The sequence below is a fragment of the Schistocerca gregaria genome, chromosome 4 (assembly GCF_023897955.1).
Source record: "Schistocerca gregaria isolate iqSchGreg1 chromosome 4, iqSchGreg1.2, whole genome shotgun sequence".
Lineage (NCBI taxonomy): Eukaryota > Metazoa > Arthropoda > Insecta > Orthoptera > Acrididae > Schistocerca > Schistocerca gregaria.
In genome coordinates, this window is record NC_064923.1 from 486,586,572 (window position 1) to 486,608,839 (window position 22,268).

Genomic DNA, 22,268 nt, shown 5'->3' on the forward strand with positions numbered 1-22,268 from the left:
TACTTAAACATCATCACTTTCATACATGTGGCTGTTAACGTTTTAGTAATATGTTCAGCTGAAGATGTGGCTTTTAGTGCCACGAAACCGGTAATGAGCAAAAATAAAGGACTAAGTACAGCTGAACCTTATTGATAAGCAAGATGAGTAGTCGTGTCTATGGTTGCCCTACCTACAAGGTAGTCAGGGTTTTTATATAACTCAAGCGACTTAAGCAGTCCACATCAGGAAAATTCTTAGAAGCATGCGTGTAATCTGCTCCAAACATAACTTGTGTTTGGAGTGACATCTCGTGGCACCTAAGAGAGCAAATCATAATGCAATTAATCTGTTTAATACCAATGTAAATATTCTCTACGAATAGAAGTAAGGAAGTGTGTGTGTGTGTGTGTGTGTGTGTGTGTGAGAGAGAGAGAGAGAGAGAGAGAGAGAGAGAGATAGAGAGAGAGAGAGAGAGAGAGAGAGAGAGATTGGGTATGTCTATTTTAATTTGTAGCTTATCACCTATCGGAGGCTGGTTGAGTGGATCGTAACCGTAACTGAAGTTAACAAAGAAAATAAAATGAAATAGGAAAATCGCTTGATGTAAATATTTAGCCAGTGACGGAAGTTCTGTTAGAAAACTCAGTTTCAACTGATTCATTGTTCAGACTCATTGCTATAGTACTTTTTCGTGGATCTCTTACGGCATACTGTGTCCCGCTTCTACGCAAAAAATTGTATCCGCATCTGTCTGATTGAAGGACAGCGGAAACCTTGAAGTTGAACTGAATCATCTGCTATGCTGCTGAAAAACTTTCATTATGCAAATGAAGCAAATACGCTTCCCACACCACAGTTTTACTCGGAAACAGTTTTACTTTTCACATAAAAAATTGAAAACCGTAGAGTGTAAATTCAATGTTTTCTCGATAAGCAATTGTTCTGAAAGTATTGCAATCAACTGAACGTCATTTAGGCGACTTGCGTGTCCCTAACCAGTTATTCAACCTGGGACAGGGTATCTATAGTGTAACTTGGAATCCGAATCACATTTCGGTTATGGCGAATGTCCACATCTATGTGAGGTGGATGCTAGGTTAGATGTCAAAAAAAATTATTACATATTCATGTAGAACGTATGGAAACAGGAATGTTTTAATTGGACCACTTTTTCCGCTTTGTGACAGATGGCGCTCTAATAGTCACAAACGTATAAGTACGTAGTATCACGTAACATTCCGCCAGTGCGGACAGTATTTGCTTCTTGATAAATTACCCGTGTTAAAATAGACCGTTTACCAATTGCACAAAAGGTTGATATCGTGTTGATGTATGGCTATTGTGATCAAAAAGCCCAACGGGCTTGTACTGTGTAAGCTGCTCGGTATCCTGGACGACATCATCCAACTGTCCGGACCATTCGCCGGATAGTTACGTTATTTAAGGAAACAGGAAGTGTTCAGCCACATGTGAAACGTCAAACACGGTCTGCAACAAATGATGATGCCCAAGTAGGTGTTTTAGCCTCTGTCGTGGCTAATCCGCACATAAGTAGCAGACAAATTGCGCGAGAATCGAGAATCTCAAAAACGTCGGTGTTGAGAATGCTACATCAACATCCATTGCACCCGTACCATATGTCTATGCACCAGAAATTGCATTGCGACGACTTTGAACGTCGTGTACAGTTTTGCCGCTGGGCACAAGTTACGGGACGATGAGAGATTTTTTGCGAGCGTTCTATTTAGCGACGAAGCGTCATTCACCAACAGCGGTAAAATAAACCGACATAATATGCACTAAAGGGCAACGGAAAATCCACGATGGGTGCGACAAGTTGTACATCAACGATCTTGGTGGGGTAATGTATGGTGCGGCATTATGGGAGGAATGATAATAGGGATTATAGGCTCCCATTTTATCGATGGGAATCTACATGGTGCAATATATGCTGATTTCCTACGTAATGTTCTATCGATGTTACTACAAGATGTTTCACTGCATCACAGAATGGCGACGTACTAGCAACGTGATCGATGTCCAGCACATAGCTCACGTGCGGTTGAAGTGGTATTGAATAGGATATTTCATAACAGGTGGATTGGTCGTCGAAGCACCATACCAGGACCCGCACGTTTACCGGAACTGAAGTCCCCGGATATCTTTCTGTGGGGAAATTTGAAGGATATTTGCTATAGTGATCGACCTACAACGCCTGACAACATGCGTCAACGCACTGTCAATGCATGTGCAAACATTACGGAAGGCGAACTACTCGCTGTTGAGAGGAATGTTGTTACTCGTATTGCCAAATGCATTGAGGTTTACAGACATCATATTGAGCATTTATTGCATTAATGTGGTATTTACAGGTAATCACGCTATAACAGCATGGGTTCTCGGAAATGATAAGTTCACAAAGGTACATGTATCACATTGGAACAACCGAAATAAAATGTTCAAACGTAGCTACGTTCTGTTTGTTAATTTAAAAAGCTACCTGTTACCAACTGATTGTCTAAAATTGTGTGTTATACGTTTATGACTATTACAGCACCATCTATCACAAAGCGGAAAAAGTGGTCCAACAAAACATTCATATTTCTTAACGTCCTACACGAATATGTAATAAAAAAATGAGGGTTCCCATTTAAAAAAAAAAGTGGTTAATATCCGTTTGACTTATGGCAAGGCCATCTTTCGGCCAACCATAGCGCCGTTTGGTTTCCCCCTTACAGGTAGACAAGTTTCGTTCTTCATAGTTTTTTTCTTTTGATGTTTATTTCGTGAGATATTTGGCCCGGTCACGATTAAAGGACCACCCTGTATACAGTAAACTGGACGTACTGATGCTGCAATATAGTACATTCCTATTAAAACGAACTCATCCTGCTATTATTTAAATTTAGCTCGATTGGCTAAGCTGGAATATTGTAGTACGTTCTAGTTTCGGAAAAGCATTCATTATATACCGAAAACATTTATTGCCTTAGTTGTATGTCAATTTCTTTTAGCTGTGTTGGTGGCATTTTTTATTTTGACACGTTATGTTTTCCAGTCGTTAGCTGAATTGCTAACTCAGAGAACATCATAGCTACGATGCACGCTGGACAAATCTAGGAAAATCCTACATCATTTCTGTAAAATGTTCACACAGTTTGAAATTCTCAGTCACATAGGATCTTTAAACGTTTACATCATATTCCTTTTCGTTTAACACAGAATACTATTTATTATTATTGTAACAAATAAGTGTATGATTTAACGAACTTCGACTTTACAAAAAAGCCCAGTTTATATTTTTAGTGGCAGATGTTACTCGTGTAAGTATTAAGTGAGATCAGCTATCCTTGTGTTCTTGGGCTTTTATCTCCATATTTACTTGTACTCGCAGGGAAATAGGTTACGGATATTTTTAATAGTATAATATGCAATTACATCAAACTGTTGACGGTAGTAATTTCTCTAATGTGCACTAAATAGTGAATTCCCAAAAAATTGAAATTGACATAATATTCAGTCCCGACAGAGTTATTAGCAGTCTTGTCGTGGCCATAGGTGGTCACCCACGTCACCTGAACTGTCAGCGTGCTCTTACTTTGTGTGGGGAGCCTCAAGCCTAACGTCTATCGCAACAACCCACATAGTCTTCAAGAACTGCAGCAGAACATTTCGAATGAGACTGTAGCAATCCTAGTAGTGCAGCTTCGATCCGCATTCAGAAACTTGCTGACCTGGTCTTAGAAGTGCCCAAAGATGAATGACGGTCACCATCAAGATCCGTTATAGTCAAATTAGTAGTGTATTTCGCTTCCTCTGCTGTGTTTCTTTGTACCCTGCGACTCTGTCCTCCGGGCCACTTTTATTTGTCCCACCCTGTATAATAAAAAATGTAAAACAGATATCAGCTGTGTAGTTGTAAAACGTTTATAGGTCCTTAATTTGTTACAGAAACGTATGTGCCTTATGTTAGTTACTGCTGTTCTCCGAACTCTCAACTACACGTCTGTTTCACTGTGCATGTCCTCCGTCATAATTACGTAAAGATCTCGTTATTCGAAATTAATAAATTACGACAAGAAAAGTAGCAAACAGCGACACGTAAGCCCGTACTACGTCCGGAAATTCCTAATTTTCTCTCTAAGATTCAACAGTTTCCAAAATTTAATATTCTGCACTACCAGAAATACCACTGAAAGCACCTAAATGGTTTTAGGACTTCTGTGTAACGACGTTACAATAATATGGTGTTTGCAGACAAATCTCCCTTCTAAAGTTTTATCAATGGAAAGCAAGTAACTTCAAATGTGGCTTAGACTTTTAATCTCAGACCAGTGACATTGATGAAGCTTAGGGCTTAAAATTCCGTCGATACTGCAGTACATAGAGACGTACTATTAGCACGGGTTGAACATTAGTAGATAATCAACTTTATTCTTTCCAATTGAAAAATCCCGACACTCTCCAGAAGTACCGAGTGATCCAAAAGTCAGTATAAATTGAAAACTTAATAAATCGTGGAGTAATGTATATAGAGTGGTAAAAACTGACACACATGCTTGGAATTACACGGGGTTTTATTAGAACCAAATAAAAAAAAGTTCAAAAATGTCCGGCAGATGGCGCTGGAAAGCAAAACGTCAGTGACTGCGCATGATAATCGTGTATCGGCATCATGAACTGTTACCTGATGATTTAGTGAAGCAGAGGACATTTGCGGTGTGGGCGTTTCAAAAGATGGCGGAAGATGATGATTGGTTGAGTAACGTGTTGTGGACCGACGAAGCTCATTTCACGCTCCGAGGGTCTGTCAACGCTCACACCTATAGGATTTGGGCTACAGAAAATCCTAGAATTGTCGTGGAAACTCCATTGAGAAAGTCACGGTATAGGTTGGATTTACCACATCTACCGTTATCGGGACTTTTTTCTTCGAGGAAATGGGTGATTCTGGTTTTGTAACTGCTACCGTCACGGGTGAGAGGAACGCCGGTATGTTTCAGAATCGCATCATCCCCAGGCTGGCTGATAAACACCTGCTGGAACGTACAATGTTTATGCAGGATGGCGCTCCATCCCATATTTCTAGACGCGTGAAAGATTTCTTGCACGTGTCGTTTGGTGATGCTCGTGTGCTCAGCCGCCACTTTTGTCATGCTTGGCCTCCCAGGTCCCCAGACCTCAGTCCATGCAATTATTGGTTTTGGGTTACCTGAAGCCGCAAGTGTATCGTGATCGAGCGACATCTCTAGGGATGCTGGAAGACTGCTGTTCACAACATTATTCCTCGACTACAGCTATTGTTGAGGAATGATGGTGGACATATTGAGCATTTCCTGTAAAGAACATCATCTTTGCTTTGTCTTACTTTCTTATGCTAATTATTGCTATGCTGATCAGATGAAGCGCCACCTGTCGGCAATTTTTTTAACTTTTGTATTTTTTGGTTCTAATAAAACCCCATGTCATTCCAAGCATGAGTGTCAATTTGTACCTCCCTATCTACATCATTCCGTGATTTATTCAGTTTTCAATTGTATGCTCACTTTTTGATCACCCAGTACTTGATAAGCCTATCTCAAAGCGCCAAGCTCGTCCTTAAAAAATGTCCAGTGTGTTAATCCCTGCTCCATCTCGCCTGGTTGAAAGTTAAAAGATACCACGCAACAAAAACTGTATGCGATTTCCGACAACTGCATGTTGCTGCTGAAGTTTTTATTGCGTTTTCGCCATATAGACTGATTTGCAGTTTAACACCGAGGTGTGTTTGAAAAATAAAACAGGCCCGAAATTAACTGATACGCCACATTGCAGCTTTACTCAAATAACTTTGCCACCATTAATTATTATAACGGTTTATTAGGTAATACTTCCAGCGGGTAGAGCTCGACTCTGTTGACAGGTGTATTGGCCTCAAAACGACTGTGAAATTGCGTAAACCGTTCCGCTACAGGCCGGTGATAGCAGCGCGCTATCGATTGGTCACGCTTCATTTGAGCCTCTGAAAAGCACGATCACGGCCGGGATGCGAGGCGCCGCCGGCCGTGAGTCAGCAAGCGTGGGTGCAGCGCGGCAGCGGAGCGAATTGGCCAGGTCGGGCTGCGCTAAGCACTCAGCAGGACTACTTGCTACTACATGCTCGTAAAACTTTTATCCAAAAAAAGTAAAGTGCCCAGCGCTCTTGCCTGTATTTATGTGAAGATAATCTCAGGAACTACTGTACGAGTGCCGGAGTGGCCGTGCGGTTCTAGGAGCTACAGTCTGGAGCCGGGCGACCGCTACGGTCGCAGGTTCAAATGCTGCCTCGGGTATGGATGTGTGTTATTTCCTTAGGTTAGTTAGGTTTAAGTAGTTCTAGGCGACTGATGACCTCAGCAGTTAAGTTGCATTGTGCTCGGAGCCATTTTCAACCTACAGTACGAATTTTCATACAGGTTTCCTCCAGTATAAAGACCAATCATCAGGAATCTTTGTGTACATAAATTATTACCACTGCGGCGCAAAAAATGTATCCTCTACCCTATTAAAGGGTTTTGTCAAGGAACAATGTAAACAGACGATACTTATTACTGTAAGATGGTTCAAAAACTTCTGAGGACTATGGAACTTAACCTCTGAGGTCATCAGTCCCCTAGAACTTAGAACTACTTAGACCTAACCAAGATCAACACACACATCCATGCCTGAGGCAGAATTCGAATCGGCGACGTAGAGGTCGTGCGGTCCCAAACTGTAGCGCCTAGAACCCCTCGGCCATCCCGGCCGACGATTGTAAGAGCCACTGTAATCTCGAATTTCGTAGCCTCCACAAGACGTTTTCCTTTTCTGCGAAATAAAAATGGCTGATGACATATTTCACTGAATGAAAGTAGCTCTGAGCACTAAGGGACTTAACTGCTGAGGTCATCAGTTCCCTAGAACTTAGAAGTACTTAAACCTAAGTAACCTAAGGACATCACACACATCCATGGCCGAGACAGGGTTCGAACCTGCAATCGTAGCGGTCGCGTGGTTCCAGACTGTAGCGCCTAGAACCGCTCGGCCACTCCGGCCGGCTGAACGAAAGTAACGGGTACTTGTTTTCTGTTAATTTATTTCAGTTCAAACTCTAATAATGTACTGATTATGCGCAACTGTTCTAGGAGCACAGAGAATGTAATATACCGACTAATAAGACATTACCTGATTTTGTAAGAGCATTACACAAAGTAATCGGGGTAAGCTTAGTCGTAGGCTTCACTATATGATTTGACTGAAGGCTATTTAGAAAAAATTCTAATGCCGAACAAACTAACTGCTATACTACCGGAAGAAAAGAAATGCTACAACCTCAAACAGATAGTCAATTTATTGACAAGTGAGGTGCATCGTCAAACCAGAAGGTGCACAGACAGACCCCCAGAACGCTATCTGATCGCTGATTATCGTGATAAATGAATCACTAGGTCTACAATCTTTCAGTGTGCATACATTGTATGCTGGTGCCATTGAACACAGTCCTTGAGCGTGCTGCACTTTTCTCTGGCAGTGAATACTGACTGGCAGAAGACAATGTATAATCACTTAACAATAGTGCCTAATTATCTTTAGTATTCTGCTATACCCTATTAATCGTAAGATCAATCCTGATGTAATAATTATTATGCGTATTCTTCCACGTTTGCTATTACCTAAATGTATTTTATTTCCCGCGGAGCTTCGACTGTGTATAATGGGGTACAACAGTGACCCACACGATTTCTTGTCCGCCCTGGAGTTGACAGCTTATCCGCACTACGTCTTTTTTTAACCGCACACATCACAATTTTCACAGAAACACCGGTAAGTTCGATTCTTATTGCCGCTAGTTCGTTTAGTGGTTGCGATGAATATCTTTCCGATAACTTCTCAAAAACCTTGAGATCTGTTAGTTTCCCACCGTTTTTTAACTGTGTTCCTCTTCTACGTTTCACAAAAGAACAGGACGCAGTTTCAGCCATTTTCACCGAACAGAGGAAACACGAAGGAGAGAGAATCACCACAATAGTTTACCGCGTGATAGCTGAGAAGAGGTTGTGGGGATGGGGGGGGGGGGGGGCGCCTTCCCCTCACACTGGGGAAGGTTCTTTGCCCTCCCCTACCCTCCGGATGTTTCTTCAGAATTACCTCAATAATTAAACGCTCTTCTATAGTCAAATCGCCACTTACAAACCGAGGAATGGTGAGCAGTGCACTTTCACACACAAAGGCCGATTTTCTTCAGCACATTCCATTTACTTTCAAGTGTACAACACAGGATGTCGTTTCGGTAAACATAAAAAATAAAAAATAAAAATAGAATTGAATCGAGCCCCCAACCTGCGTATACAAGTCAGCTACCACACCCACAACTGTTTGCATTCAGTGATATTTTTATAATGATACTGTAAGATGCTTCACTTTTTTTTAAAGATATAAAGTAGAAAGTACAGGCACAGTACACAAGGCAATTATGAGAATCTCTTCTGAGGCAGTAGGAAATGATGAGGTGAGCATTGGCATGATTAAGAACCTCGTAAACACTATTATTCCAGTTATCACAGACATCTTCAACCAGTCTCTTGTCAGTAGTACATATCCTACTGAGTGGAAGCAAAGTTTAATTCAGCCTATACCCAAGACTGACAACCCTAAGTCGCCTGGTGACTACAGGCCGAACAGCATACTACCTGCAATTTCTAAAGCCCTAGAGTACATCGTCCATGAACAGCTGACGGATTACCTCAAAACTCATAACATCCATGACGAATATCAGTCAGGCTTTCGAAAGCACCATAGTACAGCAACCGCATTAATCAAAGTAACTGATGACATTAAACATGCTATGGACAGACGTGAAGTTACTTTCCTAACACTGCTTGACTTTAGCAAGGCTTTTGACACAGTTGACTTCGATATATTACTAATTAAAATGAAACAGCTGAATTTCTCAAACAGCGCAATACACTGGTTCGACAGCTACCTCAAAAACAGAAGTCAACAAGTCGTTTGTGGGTCGGAAAAGTCATCACGGAAGAGCGTGCGCTCTGGAGTTCCCCAAGGCTCCGTCCTTGGTCCACTACTCTTCTCACTGTACATTAATGATATTTCCTCAGTGATTCACTCCTGCAACTACCATCTTTATGCCGACGACATCCAACTGTACATAAGTGCAAGCCCCAAAAACATTGCTGGCGCAGTAGCGAGTATGAACGCAGATATTTGCTCTGTTTCCCGATGGGCACAGAACCTAGGTCTGAAACTAAACCCCAAGAAATCCCAGGTCATACTTATATCTCATCCAAAGTTAATCAGCCGGTCTTTCGCGAAACAGTCCCTAAAATACTCCTCAATGGTACCCAACTACCATGCCAAAAAACAGTAAAAGACCTTGGAATAATCTCGGATGAACACCTAAACTGGGAAGAACAAACAGTCAGAGCTTAACGGAAATCGCTCTCCTCCCTACATGCAATTCAAAAATTTATAAAATTATTTCCAACCCATGTTAAACAAAAATTAGTCCAAACACTAGTCTTGCCTAATCTTTACTACTGCGATGTAGTTCAACACGGCACAAATAGTGAAAATTCTAGATGCCTCGTGCTAGTGATGAATGCTTGCGTTAGATACGTGTGCAATATTCGGTTGTATGATCATATCAGTCCGTCATACTCCCAGCTACGTTGGATACGCCCACATAAGGCACGTGATCTCCACAAGATGTGCTTACTTCATCGATTTCTTAGCCACTGGTGCCCCCAATACTTATCTTCTCACCTATCATCATTCCACAATCGCAACACCAAATCGGATACGTCTACGATCTTGGCTGTACCTTTACATAACACAAAATCTTTCTCCGTGTCATTCTCCATCTCAACCATACGACTATGGAACGCGCTCCCCTGTGATCTTCGTCTTATCCAGAACTACTCAACATTCAAGAGGGAACTCAAGACTTACATATTAGGGACGGTATAGCCACCATTGTTGTGCCCCTCCCATCTCTTTCTTTCTCCTCTCCATCACAGCTTCGACTTTTACCGTTCTATTTCTCTTCCTCTAACCTATCTACCTCTTATATATCTCTTTCACCCCATTCTATCGTCTTATGTCTCTGCTCGATGAGAATAACTCACAAGCTGCAAGAACATAACGAGAAAATTCCCAACTAACAATGGGACTGACATCCAGAAAAAAAAGTATGTTTACTTTCATATACATAGTCATTATTATTATTATTATTATTATTGATTGTTATAATTATTTTTTTAGTTATAATTATCATTGTACAACTGTTATAATAACTATTTTTTTCTTTAACATCAATACTGCATAATAGGCTACATTTCCTTAATGTTATGTAGAAACTGTAACTCGTTCAATCTGAGTATGCCTGGTTAGGTGTAAGAGAGGGCCTGAAGGCCCTAATGTTGCCAGGTAAAATAAATAAATAAATAAAGCGTTTCGGCATTTCACGTTCAAAGTAGAAACTGAAAGGGTATTTAAAAACAGAGCCGACTTACTTGTTACAGAAAGCGACTGTACTTTGTGATTTGAAATAAAATAAGTAGTACTTGGCCTAAGCATTTAGCATACTGATCAGCAAAATCATTGCTGTCTGCTAATTCTTTAGAAGATCTTAGAGTTTCATTACCGGTGGTATAAATCAAAAATGTAATACATAATTAGCGTCTACTGCCAATGGGGTAACAAACCCGTCAATGAGTTCTGCGATCAGTGACCAATCGCCGCGCATGTTTGTTTACATCAGGATCGTTCTTACGACGAACAGCATATAGGTCACGTATTTCTACATCTACATTCATACTCCGACAGCCACTGCAGAATGCATGGAAAACTTGAACGCCTCTGTGCGTAGTGTAATTAAATTAGCCTTCGCAGTCTCTAAGGGAGTGATGCGCGGGGTGATGGATAATATTCGTGCAGTCTTCATTTAATATTGTGTATTCGTACTTTATACGTAGGTTTTCGCAGGATAGCTATCTTAAAGTCTCTGCCAGTTCAGAATCTGCAGCATACCTGTGACACTCTCCCATTGGTCAAAGAAAGCTATGACTTTTTGTGCTGCTCTACTTTGCATCTGTTCAATATGAGTTGATCGTCCATCTTTGTATGTGTCCCACACATATTTGTAATATTCTAGGGTGCGTCACCCGGATGTCTCGTAAGCATCCTCGTTTTCGCACTGATTACATTTTTCTAGTCTCCTACCAATTAAATGAAATCTGCTGCCAGCTTTACCTTCGACTAAACGTTTGTGATGATTTCACTTCATATCTTCACTAATTATTAGACATACATATTTTTAAGAACTGACATATTTCAAATGGGACTCATTCATAACGTAGTGACAAACATTTTTGCGTTGCTTGGAATGCGCAGTTAGAGTGCACTTTTTAACATTTGTTTGTACCATGCACCCCATGTAACTCCTTTGCATGATGCAATCCGAAAATTAAAGGAGATTCTTTGACAGGCGAAGTACGATTAACAATAGTTGTCGCTTTAATTGCCTCTTATATACAGAATTACGATTAACGGAAGTTATCGCTCTAATTGACTTCTATATACAGGACAAGTGTCATTGATAGTGGAATACATTTATAATCCAAGATTTTTAAAAGGTACAAATTGATACTTTGATAAAAGAAGACAAAATTAATGGCTCTAAAGTAAAACAGCCTGTGCAGACGAAAGTTATGACGTGGTATAAGAGTATGAGGAAGACACAGAGAAAAAGTAGCAAAATTTGGTGATACATGGAGAATATGAACAGATGACTGACAGTCCCAATACTTGCTTGCGGAAGTGACTCATGGGTTATAAATAATTGTCAAGAATGTTGCATACATGCAAGGAAGATGAGATTTCCAACAACTGAAGCGCAAGAGCTGGTATCATCATCATTGTACAGTTTCAGTTCCCCACGTACTGTTAATGAGTCTCTTGCACTTTTCTTCTGCACATGTATAATCTGTCACGGAGAAAATCATCCATTATCCTTCTTCTGCAAGCGAATTCTTTCTCAAGCGTGTCTAACCAACGGGTTCTTCGTCTTCTAAATTGGGCGTTTTCCTTCCATCTCTTTTCAGAATTTTGGAGGCTATTCTTATAGTCTCCAACGTTATTACATGGCCGTTTTACCGAAGTCTAGGTGATGTACAAGCGCTGACACATTTCGGAATTCAGATGTTAGGTAAGAACTGAATGTAGGGTGTTTATAAATTAGGTATACGAAAGTAACCTTTTATTGTGATAAAAGGTAAGTAACATACATAAATCTTTGACACAGCACTGAATGCAGTATATCTTCGAGTCTATTTTCAAATGTCCATTGTGACTGCCTTTAGTAACATGACAAATGTCCCGTTTGATATCAGTTTCCAGCCAAGTCCTGTGAAACAAGGCTTGATATATGGTGACAACTCCTTGTGTTATCCACTGTAGCAGCTCGTCGACGTTTCACGGAAGCTAAGGAAGAAATCTCTATCTTGGAGGCAACCCCAGACACAGAAGTCCATTGATGTTAAATCAGGTGATTGTGGTAGCCAGGGTATTGTACCACCACGTCCAATCCAAATCGGCACATTCCTACAGAGATATGCGACAGGTTGATGATATTAACGTAGGGATGCGCTGTCGTGCTGGAAAATGAATCCTGGCCAAATTCCTGCTGTAAGTGAGGCATTAGGTTATGTTCAAGCATTTCCAAGTACAATAGGCCAGTTACAGCTAACTCGGTAAAAAAGAATGGATTTAAATTTTGTTACCGCTCACAGCGCCAGAAACATTTACCTTAGGCAATTCCCATAAGTGTTGGATTACGTGAAGTGTTTTCTGCTCCATCCCATATTCGAACGTTAGGGGCCAATTCCGATTCACTTAACCAAAGGTATGGAAGTAGGTTCTGTCAGTGATCAAAATTTTATTAAGAAATCACTTTCAGTTTGCACTTTGAAATGTTTCTACACAGAACTCAGCTCGTATTTTTTTCAGTTTCTCTTAAATCTTGCAACATTTTCAGTTCGCAGTGCTTGAAAAGAACTCTTTTTCGCAATACTTTCGACACTGCAGCATTAGGCATATTCAATTCCAAGGTATTACTCTCGTTGAATTACCCGGACTGCCAATGTAAGACAGCCGAACTTGTTTAATTGTTGTGGCAGAGACTGGTCGCTGGCCCTGCCCCGTGTCCTGGGTGATACATTGTAAGTTTCGGTGAAACGATTGTACCAGTTAATAACCACTTGTCTCTGAGGTGGTCGTCCGCGACATTTAGTCCTGAATTGTCTTTGAACTCTGGGAGCGGATTTGGATTCAAGAAACCATAAACAAATCTATGCAAACTTTGCGTCGTTATACAAGTCCATTGTGACTGTTGGACATAACTCATTTGCGCAAGCCACCTGGCGTGAACGTCACGAACTTACAGTATAAGGCAGGAATGGATGTTGAAGAAGTACGGGAATCAGTGCTGTATCAAATATATCCGTCAGTTATTTACCATTTTCACAGTTAAAGGCGACTTTTGCATAACTAATTTATAAATACCATATATATTTAAAATCGTGGGTAAAACATTGGTTTTAAAATATATGTATGAGCACCTGTTTATCTTCGGTACTGGGGAACACTTATCTCCTACTGAGCAAGTGCTCATAGCTCTTAAGGCAGTCATTTCACAGCCAATGTTCACTAGACATATTTTTCTTGTTTTGCTGCGTTCTACCACACCTGAAAGTTTGTCGGCAGAGTTCTAGTCCACGCAGAATATGCGTGAAGGCATAAGGGCAGGCATGGCAATTTCCCGCTTTGTGGTACAGGGTCTCTGTAGTTAAACTTTCGCTACTTGAGCTAATATAGACGGAAACGTATTTACCGTATGGATACCCAACTTTATGCGAATGAGTACAGATATGATTTATCGGTAGTGTCAGCATCGTGACTTGTGGAGTCTGGAAAGAAAACGATGTTAAAACCGATAGCGATATTTTAGTTCTGAATATCCGATATTCTTCGGTATTTGTTTGGTCTTCGTAGCAAAATGTTCGTTTTTTACTAAATGTATCACTTAGCCACAGCAGAGGCGCTAAAACGTTTGGTTTTTAAAGAAACCGTTGTTAAAAGTCGAGTAATTTTTATTCGTAAAATTTACGTTGCTTTGAAATGTTCCGTTATAACAGAAAATGGGAAAACCGATTAGTGCTACTACAATAACAATGCCGACAGCAACGAACAACAAACACATGACGTAGGAATTGGTACAGCGTTGATGAAACAATATTGCACTAGTTACCATGTGGCGTGGCCTGTTAGATGGTAAGCCGGTAGGTGTGGCCGAGCGGTTATAGGCGCTACAGTCTGGTACCGCGAGACCGCTATGGTCGCAGGTTCGAATCCTGCCTCGGGCAAGGATGTGTCCTTAGGTTAGTTAGGTTTAAGTAATTCTAAGGTGTAGGTGCTGATGACCTCAGAAGTTAAGTTCCATAGTGCTCAGAGCAATTTTTTTGTTATATGGTAAGCTTGTGCACGCACTGTGCAAGACTTATCCATCTGATGTATGTGGTAGTTCCTCACTGTCATCGACGGACATCAGTTGTAATACAGAACGGCACCATGCCTAGTCTGGAAGTATTCTATAAACTTTAGTATTAACGATGTAAAATGCTCGAATTGCTTTAAAAGACTAAAAATGGGAAGACCTCAAAAGACTTTCACATGAAATGAGAAGAAAGTTTAAAACATAACAATTCATTCACAGCTTACGATGTCCACCCATGGTAGTTGAGTGGTCAGCGTGACAATTTGTCAATCCTAAGGCCCCGGGTTCGATTCCCGCCTGGGTCGGAGACTTTCTTCGCTCAGGGACTGGGTGTTGTGTTGTCGTAATCATCATCATTTCATCTCCATCTTCGCGCAAGTCGCCGAAGGGGCGTCAAATCAAAAGACTTGCACCCTTCTAACGGTCTACTCGACGGGAGGTCCTAGTCACATGACATGTAATAGCTTGCGATTAAATAGAAAGTAGCTGACAAGTGTCCTGTGTTTAAGTAATATGCCTTTCTCCTATCTGTTAGCAGCCCTTGAAGACATGCAAATTAACACGAATAACAGAGTTCTTCAACTTCAGTTTTTACCCTTTAGCGCTAACTACTCGTAATGCCCAATAGTACGATCCTCGATTACGTGATTTTTGAACGGAGTTTCAAAGAATTAGAATCAATAAGAGAATACTGGTCATTTTCTATAGTATTTGCTTTTAGAGGAAAGCATCGAACTGTGTGCGAACTAAGCTTCTTTTATTTTTATTTGCTTATTTAATTTAATATTTTGATTTCATGTATCTCAGAACTCAGGAAGTCGAAAGTTTTCAGGTTTGTTCGATTTCTGTGTTTATTACAGGAAGTAATACGAAAATCGGTTATTTCAGAAAGTGGTTATTCTGATCAGTTTCACCAGTCAATTTAAACTGGCGTTAAAAAAAGATATAACCAAAAACGGGTTGTTCCAGCGATAACCGTCATCCCTTACGACTTGCTATTAGGCACCGGTACTTGTACCGCAACATAGGGTTGAAACATAAGCTGCACATATCCAGAGTCGATCTGCACAAGTAGAGAAGGGCCTTACTAGTAAAGCAGTTTTATCAAAACAACAGCAATATTGGTGCTACTCTTCGCGAGTATCGAAGCATTAAAGGAATACGGAGATGTTTTCTCTCTTCCGCACCGCGGTTGGAGCACATGATTCGGAATCTCGAATTAATCGACAATTTGGGAATTGCTTGTGGGAGAGACCGACGGTAAATTACGCTACAAATTGTTGAAGAAACTCCTGTTGCCACGGCTGAAACGCTGGACGCAATTTGCTATCCTGAAGCAGTACACGACTTCTGTCACGACAACACTCCATGATCCGTCATTCGAACTATCTTGGGAGTAACTGTGAAACGGCATTTCTAGAGCGCTTTCAGGCTGTCGTGGATGCATATGGTAGTCACAATGAGCAACGTTTGCTACCTGCAATGTAAACGGAATTAACAAATGTTACACTCTCATGAAGAAATTAAGATGTGTTTCTTTCGGTAGTTTGTTCGTTATCTCTCTTCCGAATGTCCTCACAAATATTTGCACGACGTTTCATTGTCCCACGATCACTCGTCTTTCATGGAGACCAACTCAAGCAGCAAAAGTTTAATTACCACCCTGTATAAGCCGGAGATGAGAAGCAGCTGTCCTGACACCAGAAATAGCACCAAAGAAGACAAGTCACAGACGTTCTCTTAAGAAGGTTATTTGCTAATCAGTTGTTCAGAACTAATGTGCTTAGGAACTGTTCAGGTTTTAAATCGTTTTACTTCTGCCCTGTCTTAACTCCATCTTGAATCGGCAGAAATTAACTGGCTGAACTATTGTAAAAACTTAATATTTTTTCGTAATTAAAGAAGTGCTTAAAGAACGCTAAATGTATTGTCTATTTTAATTTATCGACGAAGTGGAAGATGTTAATGAGCTATACGATCGTCCTACACAAATCTGTTCTTTGTATTGCTAAAGAACTGATTGATTTTGTGACCGGATTTGAATGTTTTCTGTTTTAATTGAACCATTAGGAACCCTATATTAATTGACTAAATAACTGTTCAGATCTGATATTTCTGTTTAAATACTAATTGCCTTATCTGAATGTGGAGACAGTTTGCAAAATCAAATCTAGTCCTTAATAAAAAGTGGTTGAAATTTGTTGCACATTTTTCCAGCTCAGTCAGTTCGGACCACTAAGGAAAAGTCCCAGAAACGATTTGAGATTGGAGGCGTTCAGATCTCAACCATATTCGTGAGATATAATTAAACAGGATACGCTCAGACGCATAACAGTTGTGTGACAAATGTGTATCTTTGTCGTGATGAATACTCATCCAGTTCAGTGTACGTTGCTACCAATAAATACTAAAATGGATCGCTAAGACAGCATCTCTACAGAGATTACTTATTTGCTAAATCACCAAGGAAGATGGGTCACCACAAAGATATAACACATTCTCTTACTTCATGTGACGTTATGGAAACGATTGGGATTTAACGCAGTGAAATGATGTATAGAATATCGACGTGATACTTTGCCCCTTCACCTCTATTCTTCATTCAGGAATAAGACATTCAATGAAAACCTCTGCCACTATCAGTATTCGAAGTAAATATGGTGAATATTTGCGTGGATTTGCTTACCCTGAAGAAGTCCCAGGTGGATCCGTGGTAGAGCGTCCCGTACTCGACCTCCGTCTGCGAGGCCAGGTCCTCAGGGCTGTTGATTGGCGCCACCATGCGCTCCACAGTGAGGAAGGCCGCCAGGTTGGCCGTGTAGGACGACAGAAGGATCAGCGTGAAGAACCACCACACGCTACCCACGATGCGCCCGGAGACAGACCTGTACATCATACGTGTCTGGTAAAAAAGGAAGACTAGGTTTAACGTACCGTCGACAACGAGATCATTAGAGTCGGAGCACAAGCTCGGATTGTGTCAAGGATAGGAAAAGAAATTGAGCGTTCCCTTTCAAATAGATCATCCCGGTATTTGCCAGGAGCGATTTAGGAATATCACGTAAAACCTCAATCGGGATGGCCAGACACGGGACTTAACCGTCGTCTACCCGTATGCGAGCCAGTGTGCTAACCACTGCGCTATCTCGCTCGGTCATCTGCATCTGGTCTTAGAGTCTGTGAACACAGGAAAACTTTCCGGAAATTACCACGCAAACTTACTGAAGTAACAAGAATGGTCTCCTGATTGTACCTGTTGATGTGATTCCTGCCTGACAAGTGACTCAATGCGTGTCTCCGGTTACGAAACTTGTTGGCTATGTAATTTATGTGTCTCGAAGAATGGACAGTGAGACTTCACTCACAAGTTCAGACGTTTATTCACCGTAAATAAGAAGAATATGTGGCAGACGTCTAACATTGGATACAACATTTAGGTCAGTTTTCATAAAATTCCACCACCAGAGGTTGCACAAGAATCTATTGCAACTTTTATTTCATCTGTTTCTCGTTCATTCTCGTAAGAGGATTTCTCTGAAAGCTGTGTTTGTCAATTAGTAATAACAGAGATAGTGACAGTAGTAATAGTAAATGTAACTTTGATAGCGTCGATGGTGACGGTGATCATGTCTTAGTTGAAATACCGTGAACAATGTTCCACACTAGTGATGACTAACGAGCAGTACATCTGTCGACATTACGAGTGACCGGATGCGAATAATTTACTACGTGGAACGCACTCTGTTTCATTAAAACGTCCATTACAAACGGTCCATAGATAAGTGAATAGACACACAGCAGTTTTCAATTAGGTCAGCAGTGTTGCCGTTTGGAAACATCACTTTTTACCTCCTGACGAATCTGCGACTTTAATAAGTGGCGTTGTAGGCATGCCTATGAAGTATCATGCTAATGTCATGCACCACATTATTACGCATTTATAACATCGTTTTGGTCTCTTCATCACCGAGCCTCTGGTCAGTTTTCTATGACGCTACAACGGAGAAATACCTTCCGCCAACAAAAACGCGACGATTCTACGTTGCTTTAAATACAATTACTAGATAATCGATGTGTTACAGTGTTAATGATACTGAATTCTAAACCGAAAGACACAAAGAGGCAATATTTATCAGTACACTTTCGTAATTAGTCTTTGCGATTGGTAATATTAGTACCTAAGTGCTCCGTAGGACACATCATTGAAGCCTACGAATCAGAGCTTTAATGTAAATATTGCCGCTCTTTTTAAAAAAAAGCGTCAACGATTTTCAAGTGGGAAAGTAAAAGTCAATTTAAAAAATTCTTCTTCTCCCCGCTCTCTCTGTCTGTCCATTTCTTCTTTCCACTCTGTCTCGCTCTCGCCCTCTCAGTTCACCTCCTACTGCTACCTCTCTCATTCCATCTCACCCTCCTCCCTGCCACTGTCCGTATCCTCCTCCCTCTCTTTCCCCCTCTATTTACCTGCTCAGTTCTCCCCAAACGCACTACTACCTGCATAGCACACATGTTGTGCAAGTAAGACACTGCGTCAGGGGTTACCGATCCCCTTATCCCACATCCCACCCCTACAGCAACTGCAGGACCCCAGGACCGATGTTTAGTAGGATCTGTACCAAATTTGGTTGAAATCAATGCAGTGGTGTAGGAGAGATGTTACATACACACATACACACAGCGCGCTCGTTTTCACGAGCAAATACAATAATTCCTAGATTTTTATTATGAACACTCCAAGAAAAAAGAAAAGAAAAAGACACACACCACGAAGGAATTATCCGAATGGGATGGAAATCGGTACATGAAATATACATATAAACAAATGAGTACGATTTCAGAATATTGGATGATTTATTCAAGAAAAAGATTTTCACAATTTGAGCAAGTAAATAACGCGTGGGCCCACCTCTGGCTCTTATAGAAGTAGTTATTGGGCTTGGCACTGATAAATAGAGTTGTTGGATGTTCTCCTGAGAGATGTTGTACCAAAACCTGTCCAATTGGAGCGTTAGAACATCAAAATCCAGAGTTTGATCGAGGATACTGCCGATATGCTCCAAGCTTTCTCGATTGGGGAGAAACCAAGGGAGCGTGGTGGCCGAGGTAGGGTTAGACAAGTCCTAAGACAAGCAGCAGAAAGTCTCGCTGGGAACGGAAAGTCATTATCCTGCTCAAATGTAGCACGGGTTGGTTTTCAATTAAGAGCAACAAAACGGGGCGCAGAATATCGTCGACGTGCCGCTATGCTATAAGTGAGTCTTGGATAACAACCAAAAATGGCCCTGTTATCAAGTGATAGCTCCTGGTTGACAGCCTTTATGGTGAAAGTAAGTTAGGTTGGTATCACAATGAGGTCCTGGGCGTCTCCAGACGTGTCTTTACTGGTCATTTGGGGTCAATTTGAAACTGGACTCATTAACGAAGACAATTGTACACATATCAATGAGATTTCAGGCCAAAGGCATGTCTGAAGATGCCACAATCACCGGTGAGATACCAATCGGACTGTCGTCAGCCATACTGCTAGAGGACCAAGAGTGGTCAGTCATCTTGGGAGCAATTTCTTTTCATAGCAGAATCTCTTTGGTTGTCACCCGTGGCATAGCGGTATGTCGACCAAATTCCACGCTCCGTTTGGTTTCCCTTCATGGAAATCCATGTTTTGCCTACATTTCAGCAAGATAATGGCCACTCGCACACGGCGAGAGATCCTGATATTTCTCTTTGTCCTTGTGACGCCATACCTTGACAAGCGAGGTCACCGGATTTCTCCCTAACTGAGAACGTTGTAAGTGTTGCGGAAGGCGCTCCATCCAGCTCAGGATTTTGACGATCTAACGCGCCAGTTGGACAGAATCGGGCACGATATCTGTCAGGAGGACATTCAACGACATTTTAATCAATGCTAAGCCAAATAACTGCTCGGAAAAGGGCCAGAAGTAGACCAGCACGTTATTGACTTGCTCAGTTTGTGAAGCATTTTCTCTTGACTAAATCAGTCAGTTTTTTCTGAAATTGTTGTCATTTTTTTTGTCTGTACATGAACGTCACATCTACAAATGTTCGACACATTCGGATAATTCCTCCTTGGCGCCACCTTTCTTTGCTACAGTGTAAATGTTTAACAGTCACAGAAATAGCCTGCTCTTTATTTTAAGGAGGTGCTGATTCATAGGAGACATAAATTGTTGCAACACCATGGTTGCACACAGCTTATTAATGAGTTTAGTACATTATCAATTTCACTCATATACCTGCTATCGTCAGTGGTGTTGTGACATCTTGATCAGATATGTGACAGCCAATAATAGCAAGCATAAATATGTTTCCAGAATGAGATTTTCACTCTGCAGGGAAGTGTGCGCTGGCATGGAACTTCCTGGTAGCATAAAACTGTGTGCCGGACCTTTGCCTTTCGGGGGCAAGTGCTCTACCAACTGAGCTACCCAAGCACGATTCACGCCCCGTCCTCACAGCTTTACGTCTGCCAGTATCTCGTCTCCTACCTTCTAATCGTTACAGAAGCTCTCCTGCGAACCCTGCAGAACTAGCACTCCTGAAAGAAAGGATATTGCTGAGACATGGCTTAGCCACAGCCTGGGTGATGTTTCTAGAATGAGATTTTCACTCTGCAGCGGAGTGTGCGCTGATATGAAACTCCCTGGCAGATTAAAACTGTCTGCCGGACCGAGACTCGAACTCGGGACCTTTGCCTTCCGCGGGCAAGTGCTCTACCAACTGAGCTACCCAAGCACAGCTCAAGCTCCGTCCTCACACTTGCCCGCGAAAGGCAAAGTTCCTGAGTTGGAGTCTCGGTCCGGCACACAGTTTTAATCAGCCAGGGGGTTTCATGAAAATGTTGTCGGCAACATGTTGCTTGCTAGCGGTCATGGGCTGTCAAACATCAGATTACGACGTCAAAATTTACGTGGATATGGTCTGGTTATGATTGAAACTAGTTGTGTAATAAACTGATTAATAGATGGGTGGCCAACCGTGGGGTGTCAGCGTGCAGTTTATGTGTTCGTATAAGCTAAATAGGTGATGCGTAGTTGGTTAGGCGGCGCTGCACCTGGGCGACACGTCGCAGCCTTGCCGCATGAGCGCGCCCAGCGCGAACCAGAGGCTGTTGAGGATGCTGAAGTCGTTGACGAGCGTGCCGCAGCCGGCCGCGGCGGCGCCGCCCCCGCCCGCGTCCCCCACGGCGGCCAGCCCCAGCGCGCCGCACGCCGCCGGCATCGGGACGCTCACCACGGCCAGCCCCGCCGCCTCCTCGGAGCCCGGCTGCAGCAGCCGCCACTCGTACGGCGAGAAGCGCGACACGATGAACAGCACGATGCTGACGCCCACGTACGAGAAGATGACGCACACCCAGATCTCCTTGCTCAGCGGGTTCAGGAAGCTGAACACGCCCGGCTTCTGCTTCACCGGCTTCTTGATCATGATGCTGATGCCCAGCGACATGAACGGCTTGCTGAAGTCGATCACGCGCTCCCGTTCCGACGTTATCGTCATCGATGCGATGGCGATGTCCGCCTCCTGCAACACCAGAAGATTTTTCCGGATGGTTGGTTGTTTTCCGGAAGGAGACCAGACAGCGAGGTCATCGGTCTCATCGGATTAGGGAAGGACGGGGAAGGAAGTCGGCCGTGCCCTTTGATAGGAACCATCCCGGCATTTGCCTGGAGTAATGTAGGGAAATCACGGAAACCTAAATCAG

At 42.1% G+C, this 22,268-nt stretch overlaps 1 protein-coding gene and 1 non-coding gene across 3 annotated transcripts in view; both read right to left on the minus strand.

Annotated features, from left to right (window-relative positions):
- LOC126267265 (glutamate receptor 1-like) overlaps positions 1-22,268 on the minus strand; it is a 1,125,091-nt gene that overhangs the window by 61,055 nt on the left and 1,041,768 nt on the right. For both annotated transcript variants that reach the window (XM_049972331.1, XM_049972330.1), the window contains exons 13-14: positions 21,621-22,087; positions 17,235-17,433 (exon numbers count right to left, since the gene is read on the minus strand). In XM_049972331.1, the coding sequence (XP_049828288.1) occupies positions 17,235-17,433; positions 21,621-22,087 (666 nt within the window). The remainder of the gene's footprint in view (positions 1-17,234; positions 17,434-21,620; positions 22,088-22,268) is intronic.
- Trnap-cgg (transfer RNA proline (anticodon CGG)) lies at positions 21,228-21,302 on the minus strand. Its single transcript has one exon. It is a non-coding gene; the product is annotated as a tRNA-Pro (tRNA).